Raw genomic sequence first — 12,061 nt, 5'->3', positions numbered from 1 at the left:
AGAATAATAGTGTTCCATAACATTCATAGACCATAACTTGTTTAGCCATTCCCCAATTGATGGGCATTCCCTCAATTTCCTGTTCTTTGCCATTACAAAAAGAGCTGCTATAAATATTTTTTTGTGTATGTGCATCTTTTCCCATTTTTTATGATTTCTTTGGAATACAGACCTAGTAGTGGTTTTGCTGAATTAGAGTATGCACAGTTTATTGCCTTTTGAAATAGTTCCAAATTGTTGACCAGAATGATTATACCAGTTCACGCTCAACCATCAGTGCATTAGTGTCCAAACTTTCCAATGCCCTCTCCAACATTGATCATTTTCCCTTTTTGTCATCTTAGCTAATCTGATTGGTGTGAGTTGGTACCTCAGAGTTGTTTTAGTTTGCATTTCTCTATTCAATGATTTGGAACATTTTTTCATATGACTATAGATATCTTTAATTTCTTCGTCTAAAAACTACCTATTTGTATATCCTTTGACTATTTTTCAGTTGAAGAATGACTTGTATTCTTATCATTTGACTCAGTCCTCTATAGAATTTAGAATTGAGTCCTTTATCAGAAACACTGGTTGTAAAAATTGTTTTCCAGCTTTCTGTTAGTGTTTTTTTAAGAAACTGCCCTTGTTCAATACAATTTTAAAATTCAAGTTGATTACAGTTTGTCCATTTCAGTTTTTTTATTTTTTTCCATTTCAGTTTTATAGAAAACATCTTGACTATCCGCTTGCTACTGCCCACTTGAAATATGATTCACTTGCTGCTTGAGCAGAGAGTAGGTTTGAAAAACAGCATATATTTGAACTTGAAATCATAATTCTCTCAAGATAAAAAAAAGATAAACATATTCATGCAGGGGGCATGTCTTAAGAAATGCAGTTTTTCAATATGTTTGTTTACTTCACCAAGGGTCTTAATGAATGAATGAAAAGAAATTTTAGTTAGCAGGAGAAAGCCCTTTGCATTTATGGAGTGAGAGTGATGGGAGCAGCCAGATAGGAGCCAAGTCTTGACCATAATTGTGCAACAAGTCACATCCTGTGTCAGGAGTCTCCTGGTTAACCTTGTTCAGTTAACCTTAACAAAAATAAATGTAATGTGAAACAAGCAATCAATCACCTTAGATAATGGGAGTTTCTTCTAAGAGCAGGTGCGTTTTGACTAATTTAGTGCCTTTATTTGCACAACACTTTGGTTCTAGGCAGCTCTTTTAGACCACCTCTCTCTGGGATGTGTAATCCAGAGCCAGTCTCAGATACTTAGATGACTCAGGGCATTCACTTCATTTTGCCTGAGTTTCCTCCACTGTAAAATGGGGATCATGACAATGTCTGCTTCATTTGGTTGTTCTGAAGTTGAGATGAATAATAGTTAAGTGCCTAGCACAATGCCTCCACAGAGTAGCTGCTATATACATATTTATTCCTTTCCCTTCCCTGTAAGCAAAAATTTGGATAGGCAGCTCTCTGACAACCATCTAGTTCAGATAATATTTTATGATGATTCTTCCTACAGACCTATTTCAGAATTTTCTTGCTTATGGATTGATGCATGAGAACAAATGATAAATTGTTTATCCTTTTCTGAAAAGGACAATAATATATATTGAATTTTTTGAGCTTTTTTTCCCCCATGTGATTAAGTTAAAAATAAAGTAAAATAATTATGTCCAATGGTTTAGTTGTACAAAGGACCCAACCTAAAACATTTGCCAGAGAATATGAGGGTCTGACTCAAAGAACTCTCAGGAGCCTTAGATCAGAAGCTTTGAGCACTAGAAATGAAATATCAGAAAACTTTCTAATGGAGCAGATAAGGGTCTTCTGGCTGTTTTCTCTAACTATGTGTTTCTACTATGTGGATGCTGTCAACTATTGTACTCCACTATCACTTTACCAGTTAAGAACTAGGGAGAATTTGGGACTAGTTTATATTAGAAATTCCTTTTATCACCCTAGTAAATGCTAATGGTTTTATTGTCAAGTTTGAAGACATATAGACCTAATTTCTGTCTTTAGATCTTTTAAGTAAATCTGGTCCCAGAAATTAGTCTACTTTAAAAAATCTGTGCCTTCTCCAATGACAAAACCTTTTCAGATTTTTATTCCTTTTTTTAACTTAGAGTTTCTAGAATTTGTGTCCCTTTTTCAAATAGGAAATAAAAAATAATTCCCTGAATTATTTAGGTGCCAGAAATGTCCAAAAGATCACTTTTCTATTAATGTTGACTTTTTAAAGGTATTATTTAACTATATAAAACAAGGATAGGGAAACTTTTTTAGGCCAAGGACTTTTTGAATATTTATAGCATCATTCATAGGCCATACGAAATTATCAACTTAAAAATTAGCCTGCTATATTTGGTCAAACGTTTAATTAATTCACCTAAAAAGTTTCTAGATTTATTGAATTTCAAGTCCTGCCTATGGTTGCCTTGACTGAACCAAACCAAATATTTCCTGGGCCTTATATGCTCTGTGCGCTGGACATTCCCCACTCCTGATATAAAGGCTTTCTATAAGTCTTCCCTAAGATGAGAGGAAGGAATATTGAGTTATAATTCAGTATTTTAACCTTTTTTCCTTGTATGTCATATTTCCATATATTCATGCATCAGCATCTGAACTCATCTACTCTAGCAGTCTGTGCTGAGTGATATATGTACAGTTGAGTGTCATTTGAATACTGCACAGTAAATTGTTAGTATTCAAGTTACAGGGATGGGTAATTGACATTTGATTTTCTTTGTGCATATATGGAGCACATGCAATATATTGGTGAGAAATATTCTGTAATTTTGTTGACATTATATATAAGCAGCAGACTTTCCCTATTTAGTGTATTTAGCTTTAGCAAAAACATAATAAAGTTTCTGTTAAACTCAGAAACATTATATTACTACATGTGTTCTTTATTTTACTCCTTAGTATGAAATATTTTTGGATGGATATAGTTTAAACATTTGGCCTTATACAACTCTTTTTAGTATGTTAAGATTCTTTAATATGAATAATTTTCCTTAACATATGCCTATCATATGAAATGATTTATATAGCTCAATAGGTATTTTTGTCATCCTAACTTTTCCTGTTTATCTTAATTTAGGATACTGACTGTCTACTAAATCACTTTTTTTTATAGCTAGAAGAGAAAGCTCGTCTTGAAGCAGAAGCCAGGGAGAGAGAACATCACCAACTCCTTGAGGAACAAAGACGGCGGGAGGAAGAGGAAGAAGAAAGACTCAAAGAGGAATTCCAGAGGCTTCAAGAGCTCCAACAGCTACGAGCGATAAAGAAAAAGAAAAAAGATAGAACAAATAAAGACTGTCCAAAGTTGGACATGCTTTCTAGGAATTTTCAGTCATCAAAAGAGTCAGTACCCAGCTCTGAAGAGATACGGAATGGCACACTTGAGCAGCCTGAAAAAACAGAAACCTCAAGTTCACCTTCCCAGCATGTTAATCATTTGGAACAAAGGTCAGGGCCTGAAACAGTCTGTGGACTGTCCAATTCAGGCAGCTCTAGAGACTCCAAACTCCTTTTCCAAAAAGAGCTGGGTGTGAAACAGCACGAACCGCTTTCTTTCCTCTTTGACATAATGCACCACCACAAAGAGGGGAGCAGTAAAACCAAGCTCAAGTCTGCCAGCAAGCCAGCTGACTCTCCCAAAGTGCCCGAGAGCCAGCCCAGGCCCAGGAACCACACGGAAGCCAAAGTGAGGGCAGTAGAACTCACCTCCTCTGCTGAGCAGAGAAAAGAGGAGAGAAAAGTCAACAGTAACAACAACAACAGAAAGCAGCTCAATCATGTCAAAGAAGAAAAATCGCTGCCAATCCTAATTGAATCCCCTTCTCCAAATGAGCAGCCCCCAAACAACAAATTGGTATTGGCAGATTCTCCACAGCCAAAGGGCAAGAACAAGAAAAATAAGAAGAAAAAAGGAGACAAAGTCAACAGTTCAATTGGTAAATATAGTCATGTTGAACTTGGTTAAGTGTGTGAGTTGTCAGAAGTGAGGAACCTATGTTAGAAAGATAGTACTTAGCACACTACCTGCTGCAGAGTAGGTACTTAATAAATGTGGATTGATCATCTCTGAGCGTCAGCTAATATTCTTGGGAAGAGCCCTGAATTTGGAGTCAGAATGTAGATGGGAATCCTGGTTATGCCGTTTATTTTTTCTGTAATCTTGCCTAAACCATTCTGAAATTCAACATGGTCTTCTATAAAGTTAGAGAGAAGTGCTAGATATGTAATCAAGGAATCCTCCCTACTCCAAATCTATGATCCTATGAGAATCTCATGGGCAGTTTTGCCATTGTGCATATACTCTATGTACCTTGCTCTTGTTTTGCATTTTGAGGGAAGGAGGCCAATAAGATGTTAAACATTTTTACTCATTCTAAATACAGATAGCATGTCTGGTTTCAGGAGAAGCCACTGCTCTTTGAGTTATCTCATTTACATAGTAAACTATAGTTTTCCATTACACTTAGATTCCCATCCCATTTTAATTGACTGGGTCATAATCCATGTGTTATGTTAGTAATAGTGTATTTCTGAAGTGATTTAAATTTGACCAATGACTTTTAAGGACTAATGACATGACATCCCTGTGAAGGTAAATAGGGCAAACATTGTTACATTTTGGAGATGAGTACCCAGAAAGATGAACTGATTTGTCTTTGTGTTCAGGGTATTGTAGGAAGGGGTCAGAACTAGAATTCATACCTAGGCCCCAGTTCCCAAGATCTGCTCCTCATGTCACCTGTATAACAGCAACAGCTCCATTACTATGTACTCAGGAATTAAGGCAAATTCCTCAAAATAAAATGATAGGAGCATGTTAACAAATGTAAATAAACTTAGTCAAATTGATTTGCCTACAAGAGATTTACAAAGAATAAGATTAGTTTCAGTTAGAGAATTAAAAATAAATTGTACTTCTCCATTCCTATTTGAATAACCTTAACTTTTGAAAAGCATTATTCAGTGTTAGAGCTAAGTAATCTTCAAAATAAATAGTAACATGATTAGGAAGAAAAGAATAAGTCAAAGTTTCAGAGTGATTTTAAATCATTAAATGAATTATTTTTTTGATGCAGAAAGAAAGATTATTTTAAAGTTGCTTAGTTTCTGTTTTCCACATAAGTAGAGTTTGTAGACATTGAGAAAAGACCCTAAGCACTTAAAAGTCTGTGATCATTTAACACAATGGTTTTTAAGTTTCCTCATTCAATTCTTAAGTCTTTCTCACTACTCTTTGTGGTGCTCTATGTCTTTCAGCCAACTTGGGGTATCTTTTATTTCATGGCATCCATCTTTGTGTTCCAGTGCATAGGTGATACATTGTCAGACTTGGAAAAGATTTTGTTTTGTCCACCCCACTTATTTTATTTTATTTTATTTATTTTAGGATTTTGCAAGGCAATGGGGTTAAGTGGCTTGCCCAAGGCCACACAGCTAGGTAATTATTAAGTGTCTGAGACTGGATTTGAACTCAGGTACTCCTGACTCCAGGGCTGGTGCTCTATCCACTGCATCATCTAACCGTCCCAGACCCCACTTATTTTAGAAAAGAAGAAACTGAGACTGAGAGTATCTGGTCCAAGGTCACACATAAAAACAGGTCTAGTCTAGAGAACTTGAAAGGAGAAGTAGCTTTGGCTTAATGGACTGTACTTAGAAATAAATTTTTGGAGTCTAGTCCTGGTACTCTCACTGATTCTGTGACCTTAGGGGGTCACTTCCTGTCTCTGCCTTCATATAGAGTAAGGAAGTTGAACCAGATTTATCTCTGACATCCTTTCAGTTTTTTTTCATTCTGTGATATATCAAGGATTCCAGTTAATCTGGTGCGTTTTTAAAACTCTTAAATTCTTTACTGTATTTGACTCAATATATAAAATTCTTCTTTCCTTGGTAATTATCACTTTGCTTGGACAGTTGATCCAGTGAAAAGTAGCACTCATGCAACTATAATTTTTTTGTTTTGTTTTTGCAAGGCAATGGGGTTAAGCGGCTTGCCCAAGGCCATACAGCTAGGTAATTATCAAGTGTCCGAGGCCGGATTTGAACTCAGGTATTCCTGACTCCATTAGCTGGTGCTCTATCCATTTTGCCACCTAGCCACCCCCATGCAACTATAATTTTTTTTGAGACTTCTTAGCACATCTCTTCACATTTCAAGATTGCATGACAAAAGAAGAGCACACAGAATGATTAGTTTAAGGATTGAAGACATAAACCAAATAGAAATATGTATTCTACCACTTTCAGGTCTTTTCTGCCTCCTACAAAAATACTAATGAAATAGCTGAAAAATTACCCACAGCTCTCTGAAAGAGAAGCAAGCCAACAAATATGACATGTATTTCCTAATTAAAACTTGACAACAAAAAGTGTAAAAATTACAGATATCTGGGATACCTGAGAAAAATCTATAATATGGTAATTTTGCATTATCTACCTCACAGAAAATGTTTTATAAACCTTAAAACACTTATATAAATATAAGTTAGTGGGGGGGATTTGGTACTATCTCTGACAACTGAAATATTTGTCAGCTTTAACTGCTTTAAGAATCTGTCCTCACAGACTTTCAATTCTGTGAATTGTATTTTAAAAATCCTTCATAGAGCTCAGCTTTATGCTCTGTAAATAAGTAAGCTCTAGGAATTAAATATTAATGGTGTTATTTCTTGTCAGAAATTTACTAACATTTTAGATTTTTAAATGTTTGTTTTCTACTCCTTTTGTTTTCCAAAGGAAAATTTCATTCATAATACATTCATTATCTCTAGATTTGTTCCAGGACTGGATTTTTTTTTAAGTTTATCCATGGTAACCAGGTAAATTTAAATCCAGAACTGCTCATATTCAAGCTTGGCTGACTTCATATCCAACACTCTGTCCTCACAGTTATTTCCTAAGATGTCATTATTCTGCATTGAGTCAGTTACTAACCAGATCCTGGGGAAAGAACAAGTTGAAAATGTGCCCAAAGCAAGTTGGGTTATTTCAGTTGAATCACCTTCAGAATTGCTGCTCCCTCATGAAACACTTATACCTACAACCACCATGCCACACAACACTCAACCCCACCATAACTTATGTTTAAAATGACATAAATAGGGGTGGCTAGGTGGCGCAGTGGATAGAGCACCGGCCCTGGAGTCAGGAGTACCTGGGTTCAAATCCGGTCTCAGACACTTAATAATTACCTAGCTGTGTGGCCTTGGGCAAGCCACTTAACCCCATTGCCTTGAAAAAACCTAAAAAAAAATGACATGAATATTATAAATTCTATGCATGGTGAAAATTGGCTGACAGGATTATTCCCCTAATTGAAGCTTTGTCTCTTTTAGTATCCACAGTTCTGTGTACATAGTAATATATGTTCTTTGTCATTCACTATTTTCTAGTCAAACTGAACTGCTTGTTTTTCTGTTACCTTGTGTTGCTTTTTTCTACCCCTCTGCTTTCATGTAGACCATCAGGGTTCTTGCCTAGAGCATAGTCTGTGCCTGAAACAACATTCCCTCTCTGTTCTCTTCAGTGATATCTTCTTCCTTCCAGTCGCATCTCAGATGCCACTTTCTTCATCAAATTTTCTCTGGACTTTGCACCACCTCCCCCTGCTTTCCATACTTTTACCCACCCAGTTCAGAATAATCTCTTTTCTTTTTCCCCATCACATTTTATCTAGTATCATAATTATCTGTTTATGTTTTGTATTTCCTATTTTATACTTAAATTCTTTAAAGAAACTTTGAATATAACTTGTGTATAGTTTGACATACTGGATGGCTCCTCTATTGGAATGCAAGCCTTTTGCAAGTTAGACCTGTTTTTACTCTTTCTTTTTATTCTTTTTTTTTTTTTTTTTTTTTAGTTTTTTTGCAAGGCAAATGGGGTTAAGTGGCTTGACCAAGGCCACACAGTTAGATAATTATTAAGTGTCTGAGGCTGGCTTAGGTCCTCCTGACTCCAGGGCTGTTGCTCTATCCACTGCGCCACCTAGCTGCCCCTCTTTTTAGTCTTAATACTTGGTATAATAAATACATAATAAATGCTTTCTAAATTCTTGTTGATTGAAAGCAATGATCATGTCATTTTTTAGTTTAAATTCCCAAAGCTGAATGGTACTGTGGCCTACAATAGCCAGTGTGCTTCCTAAATGCTCAGCTCAGCACCAAAGTATAAATTGGGCAGTGCTACTCCTAATAAGTACTAAAAACTCAAAATTTACCACTTTTAAGGTTTACAAGAAAATTTTCTTACCATTACCCTTTGAAATAGATAATGTGATTTTTAAAAAATTTATTTATTGGGGGGAGGGGGCAGCAGGACAATTGGGGTTAAGTGACTTGCCCAGAATCACACAGCTAGGAAGTGTCAAGTGTCTGAGATTGGATTTGAACTCAGGTCCTCCAGACTCTGAGGCTAGTATTTTATCACTATTGTAATTCTGATTATCTCCATTTTACAAATGAGGAAACTGATGTTCTACCAGGAGAAGTTATCTCACAAGTTGTCACACAACTTAAGCCACAATTTGAATTCAGGTCTCCAAGGTATTGCAAACTCAGTTTTGATTTAACTAATCTTTCATAGCTATCCCACTGTTATTATGACCTTTTTATTATTCTCTTAATATTCTCTGCAAGAAGCGTGATTTGTTTTATTGTTGTATACATTAGCTAGATAGTAAATTGTCTTTAAGATACATTATTCATTGAATAATAGAGCTCTTAGAAAATAGAATTATTTTTGTTTTTAAGCTGTTTCCCAAGTGTTTACATGATAGTAAAGAAATAAATCTGAGATAGGTTGGTCACAGGCTTAGATGGTACATCCGATATCCATAGAATTGTTTAGATGCTATAATTTAGATAGAAAAGTATTCCTATCTTCCTTAAGATAGTTGTGCATTAAATCATTCAGTTTCATTTGTGTTTAATTAATTTAGGATTATATTCATTCTATTTTTCAAAAAAGTTATTCTTTATTTTTTAGTAAAAGATTGTTTATTTAAAATTTTTTAAATGAAGCTATAAAAGAGCTAGTTGATAGAATACTTTGAACACCAAAATGAAGCATTTGGCTTTTTCTTCATAGACAGAGTGACGTTACTGGAAGCTTTTGGATATCAGTGAAATCGGTATGTTTGATATTTTGATTTGTCTACGCTGTATCATGAAACAGTGGATTACGGAGAAGGGGAGAATAAGAAACTAGGGGAAAGAAAAACTCAGGCTGTTCTTTTAGTCTGGGAATTAGATAGGGTACTGACCTGTGTGATAACTATAGAAAGGAAGAAATGCAAAAGACCTTTATTGTTATTATTGATTTGTGGTTGTTCCTAATAATGAGATCTTTTACTGCTATGAATAAGCAAGATGCACATTGATTCCCCAAAATTTGTGTGTGTGTGTACATTTAGATAAAGATATAAAACTATAGCTTACAGTTTTGAATCTTCAGCCTCACTAAAAGGCATCATGGCATAGTAGATAAAGAACTACCTCCAGAGGCAGGAAGACATGGTTTCAACTCCTTCCTCTGGATGAATCATTTAACCTCTCAATGTCTTCAGGCCACTCTTATAAAGCACAGTAAATATCAATCAGCATTGATAGAAAATTTTCCTCTAGTTAGATATTAGATATAATTTTCTTATGCCAGTAAAGTCATAGGTCTCTATCTCATCCCCACAAATCTGATTTTCTTTTGATTTTCTGTTTCCCTTTTCTAACTGCCTTGTAGAGATGCATGTAACTAGTGAAGTATTCAGAAGTAGGAAGAAGCAAGGAACATATGTCATCCACAGATGGGATGTTAGAGTTGACAAATGATTCAGAAGTGACTATTTTTTCTTCTTAATTGCACCTTCTCAACATTTCCCACATCAGTCCCCTACTCTCTTCTAATATCAAAACCAACTTAGTCTAAAGCATTTATCTCTACTGTTTAAGGAGTCTCCTAATTTATCTACATGAATCTAGTCTGACCTTTCTTCAATCCATCCTCCACAGAGCTGCCAAATTATTGATTTTTTTTTTTTTTTGAAACAAATTTCTGACTGTGTCACTTTACTTGCTCAAGAGGCCTCAATGACATCTTATTGCCTCTAGGACCAAATGCTAGCTCTTCTATTTGACATTTAAAGCACATTATAATATGACTCTTTTCGGTCTTTTTAGACCAGTTACATATTACTTTCTTCATCCAAACTGATGATTTTTCCTGCACATAACTTTTCCTCTGTTCACTTACACACAGTATTTTCTCTTCTACCTGGAACCCCTGACTTCCTTCAACTCTTAATTTTAGTGCCATCTCCTTCAAGACTTTCCTGATTCCCTAGTTATTAGCCTCTTCCCCAGTACTGTAATATATCTATATCTATATCTATATATATATATATATATACATACATACATACACATATATCCTATATGTATTTGCCTGTAAATAGCCCATAGTAAAATAATTCTTATTGTGTGTGTGTGTGTGTGTGTGTGTGTGTGTTGAATCCATTTGGCAGTCTGGTAAAGCCTATGAGCTTATGAAAACCTTTTAGGATTTAGGATCATAGATGTAGATCTGAAGAGTAGTTCTGTCTCAGGCACTCCAGTTGTTTATGAGAGAACTGAGAACAAAGAGGTGTTAATTATGTTCATAGATAACTATGTTAAAAGATAGAATGTGATAAGGGTAAAGGCAAAATCCAGGAGGAAAAATATTCTTAAGCAAATCTGAGGAGTGAAAAAATAACTTTAAAATTATCCTGTGAACACATAGTAGGTCTTTACTCTCCAAATCAACAGTGGTTCCACAGACCAAAAGATCTGTATTCAAATCTAGCTTCAACCACTAGCTATGTGACCTTGACCAAGTCATTAGTTTTCTCAACTGTAAAATGGAATTGATAAATAGCATCTAACTCAGGGTGGTTGCAGGGATTAAATGAAATAATATTTGTGAAGTGCTTGGCGTAGGGACTGGTACATAGTAGGTACTATATAAATGTTTATCCCCTGCTTAAACTGAGTTGTGTATTTATTTTATTAATTTCTATGTAATTGATTTTCTTTGAAATCCTGCATGTTTTATTTTATACCTTTAAAAATTATTCTTGAAAGTAATCTCTAGACTTTACCAAATTGCCAAAGGAATACATTGATCACTTCTTGCTTAGATTTGATCTCCCAGACTTTTTCTTCTTTATCTTCATTAACAGTTGCCAGATTGATTTTTATAAAGCACAGGTCTGATTATATTTCTCTCCTAATCAAAATGTGAATCTTTCTTAGAGAATCTCAGTAACCATATGATGGATTTCTTTGCATTAATCTGAAATAGACCTTTCACCTTCTCACAGGTTTCCTTATGTTTTTCTCAGCTTTACTTAGTTCTCAGCATTTGTTGATATTGATTCCGTAGGGTTGATATTTTTTTTCTTTATTGTTTGAAGTTTTGACTTCATTTTAAAAAGGAAGGAGGGACAGGTTGTAAGCTATAGTGAACAGAGTGCTGATAGTGAATAGAGCACTGGACTTGAAGTCAGAAAGTTTCAGATCTTCTCTCTAGCATTTAATAACTCTGCCACCCTGGCAAGTCATTTGACTCTGAGCCCAAGTTTCCTAATCTCTAAAATGGAAGTATCATTTATAGTACTCACACCACAGAATTATAGGAAGATCATATATGTAAAAATTTTTGTTAATTTTCAATTAGTATTCTAGTATTTATAAACTGAATCTTCATAAGTGAAATCATACAGAAAGGTTGTGCGGGCTTTTGTTCCAAATGAGGAAAAATTCTTTATCCATCAAAAAAATTCTATCTTGTGAAATAGCATTCTTCTCCAATGGATATATCAGACAGCTACTAGATATTCAACTACTGCTGGTAATATTGTAGTGGGCCCTATTTTAGGTTACGAACTGTACTAGTTCTGTCCAAATCTGAAAAGCTCTTGTCCTTAGACTCCAAAATGCTCCCTTTCAAATTTCCTTCCTTCCTCAGTGAATTTAAGACCTGACTCAGAATC

At 35.1% G+C, this 12,061-nt stretch overlaps 1 protein-coding gene across 5 annotated transcripts in view; it reads left to right on the top strand.

Moving 5' to 3' along the window:
• Positions 1-12,061, top strand: part of FAM193A (family with sequence similarity 193 member A) — a 213,116-nt gene that overhangs the window by 185,714 nt on the left and 15,341 nt on the right. For all 5 annotated transcript variants that reach the window (XR_012477109.1, XM_074229911.1, XM_074229910.1 and 2 more), the window contains one exon: positions 3,146-3,968. Coding sequence is in view for 4 of the 5 variants with exons in the window: in XM_074229911.1 (XP_074086012.1) it covers positions 3,146-3,968 (823 nt within the window). In the remaining variant the exon portion in view is untranslated. The remainder of the gene's footprint in view (positions 1-3,145; positions 3,969-12,061) is intronic.

Source organism: Macrotis lagotis, chromosome 3 (assembly GCF_037893015.1).
Source record: "Macrotis lagotis isolate mMagLag1 chromosome 3, bilby.v1.9.chrom.fasta, whole genome shotgun sequence".
NCBI lineage: Eukaryota > Metazoa > Chordata > Mammalia > Peramelemorphia > Peramelidae > Macrotis > Macrotis lagotis.
This window is presented reverse-complemented; position numbering and strand designations above follow the sequence as displayed.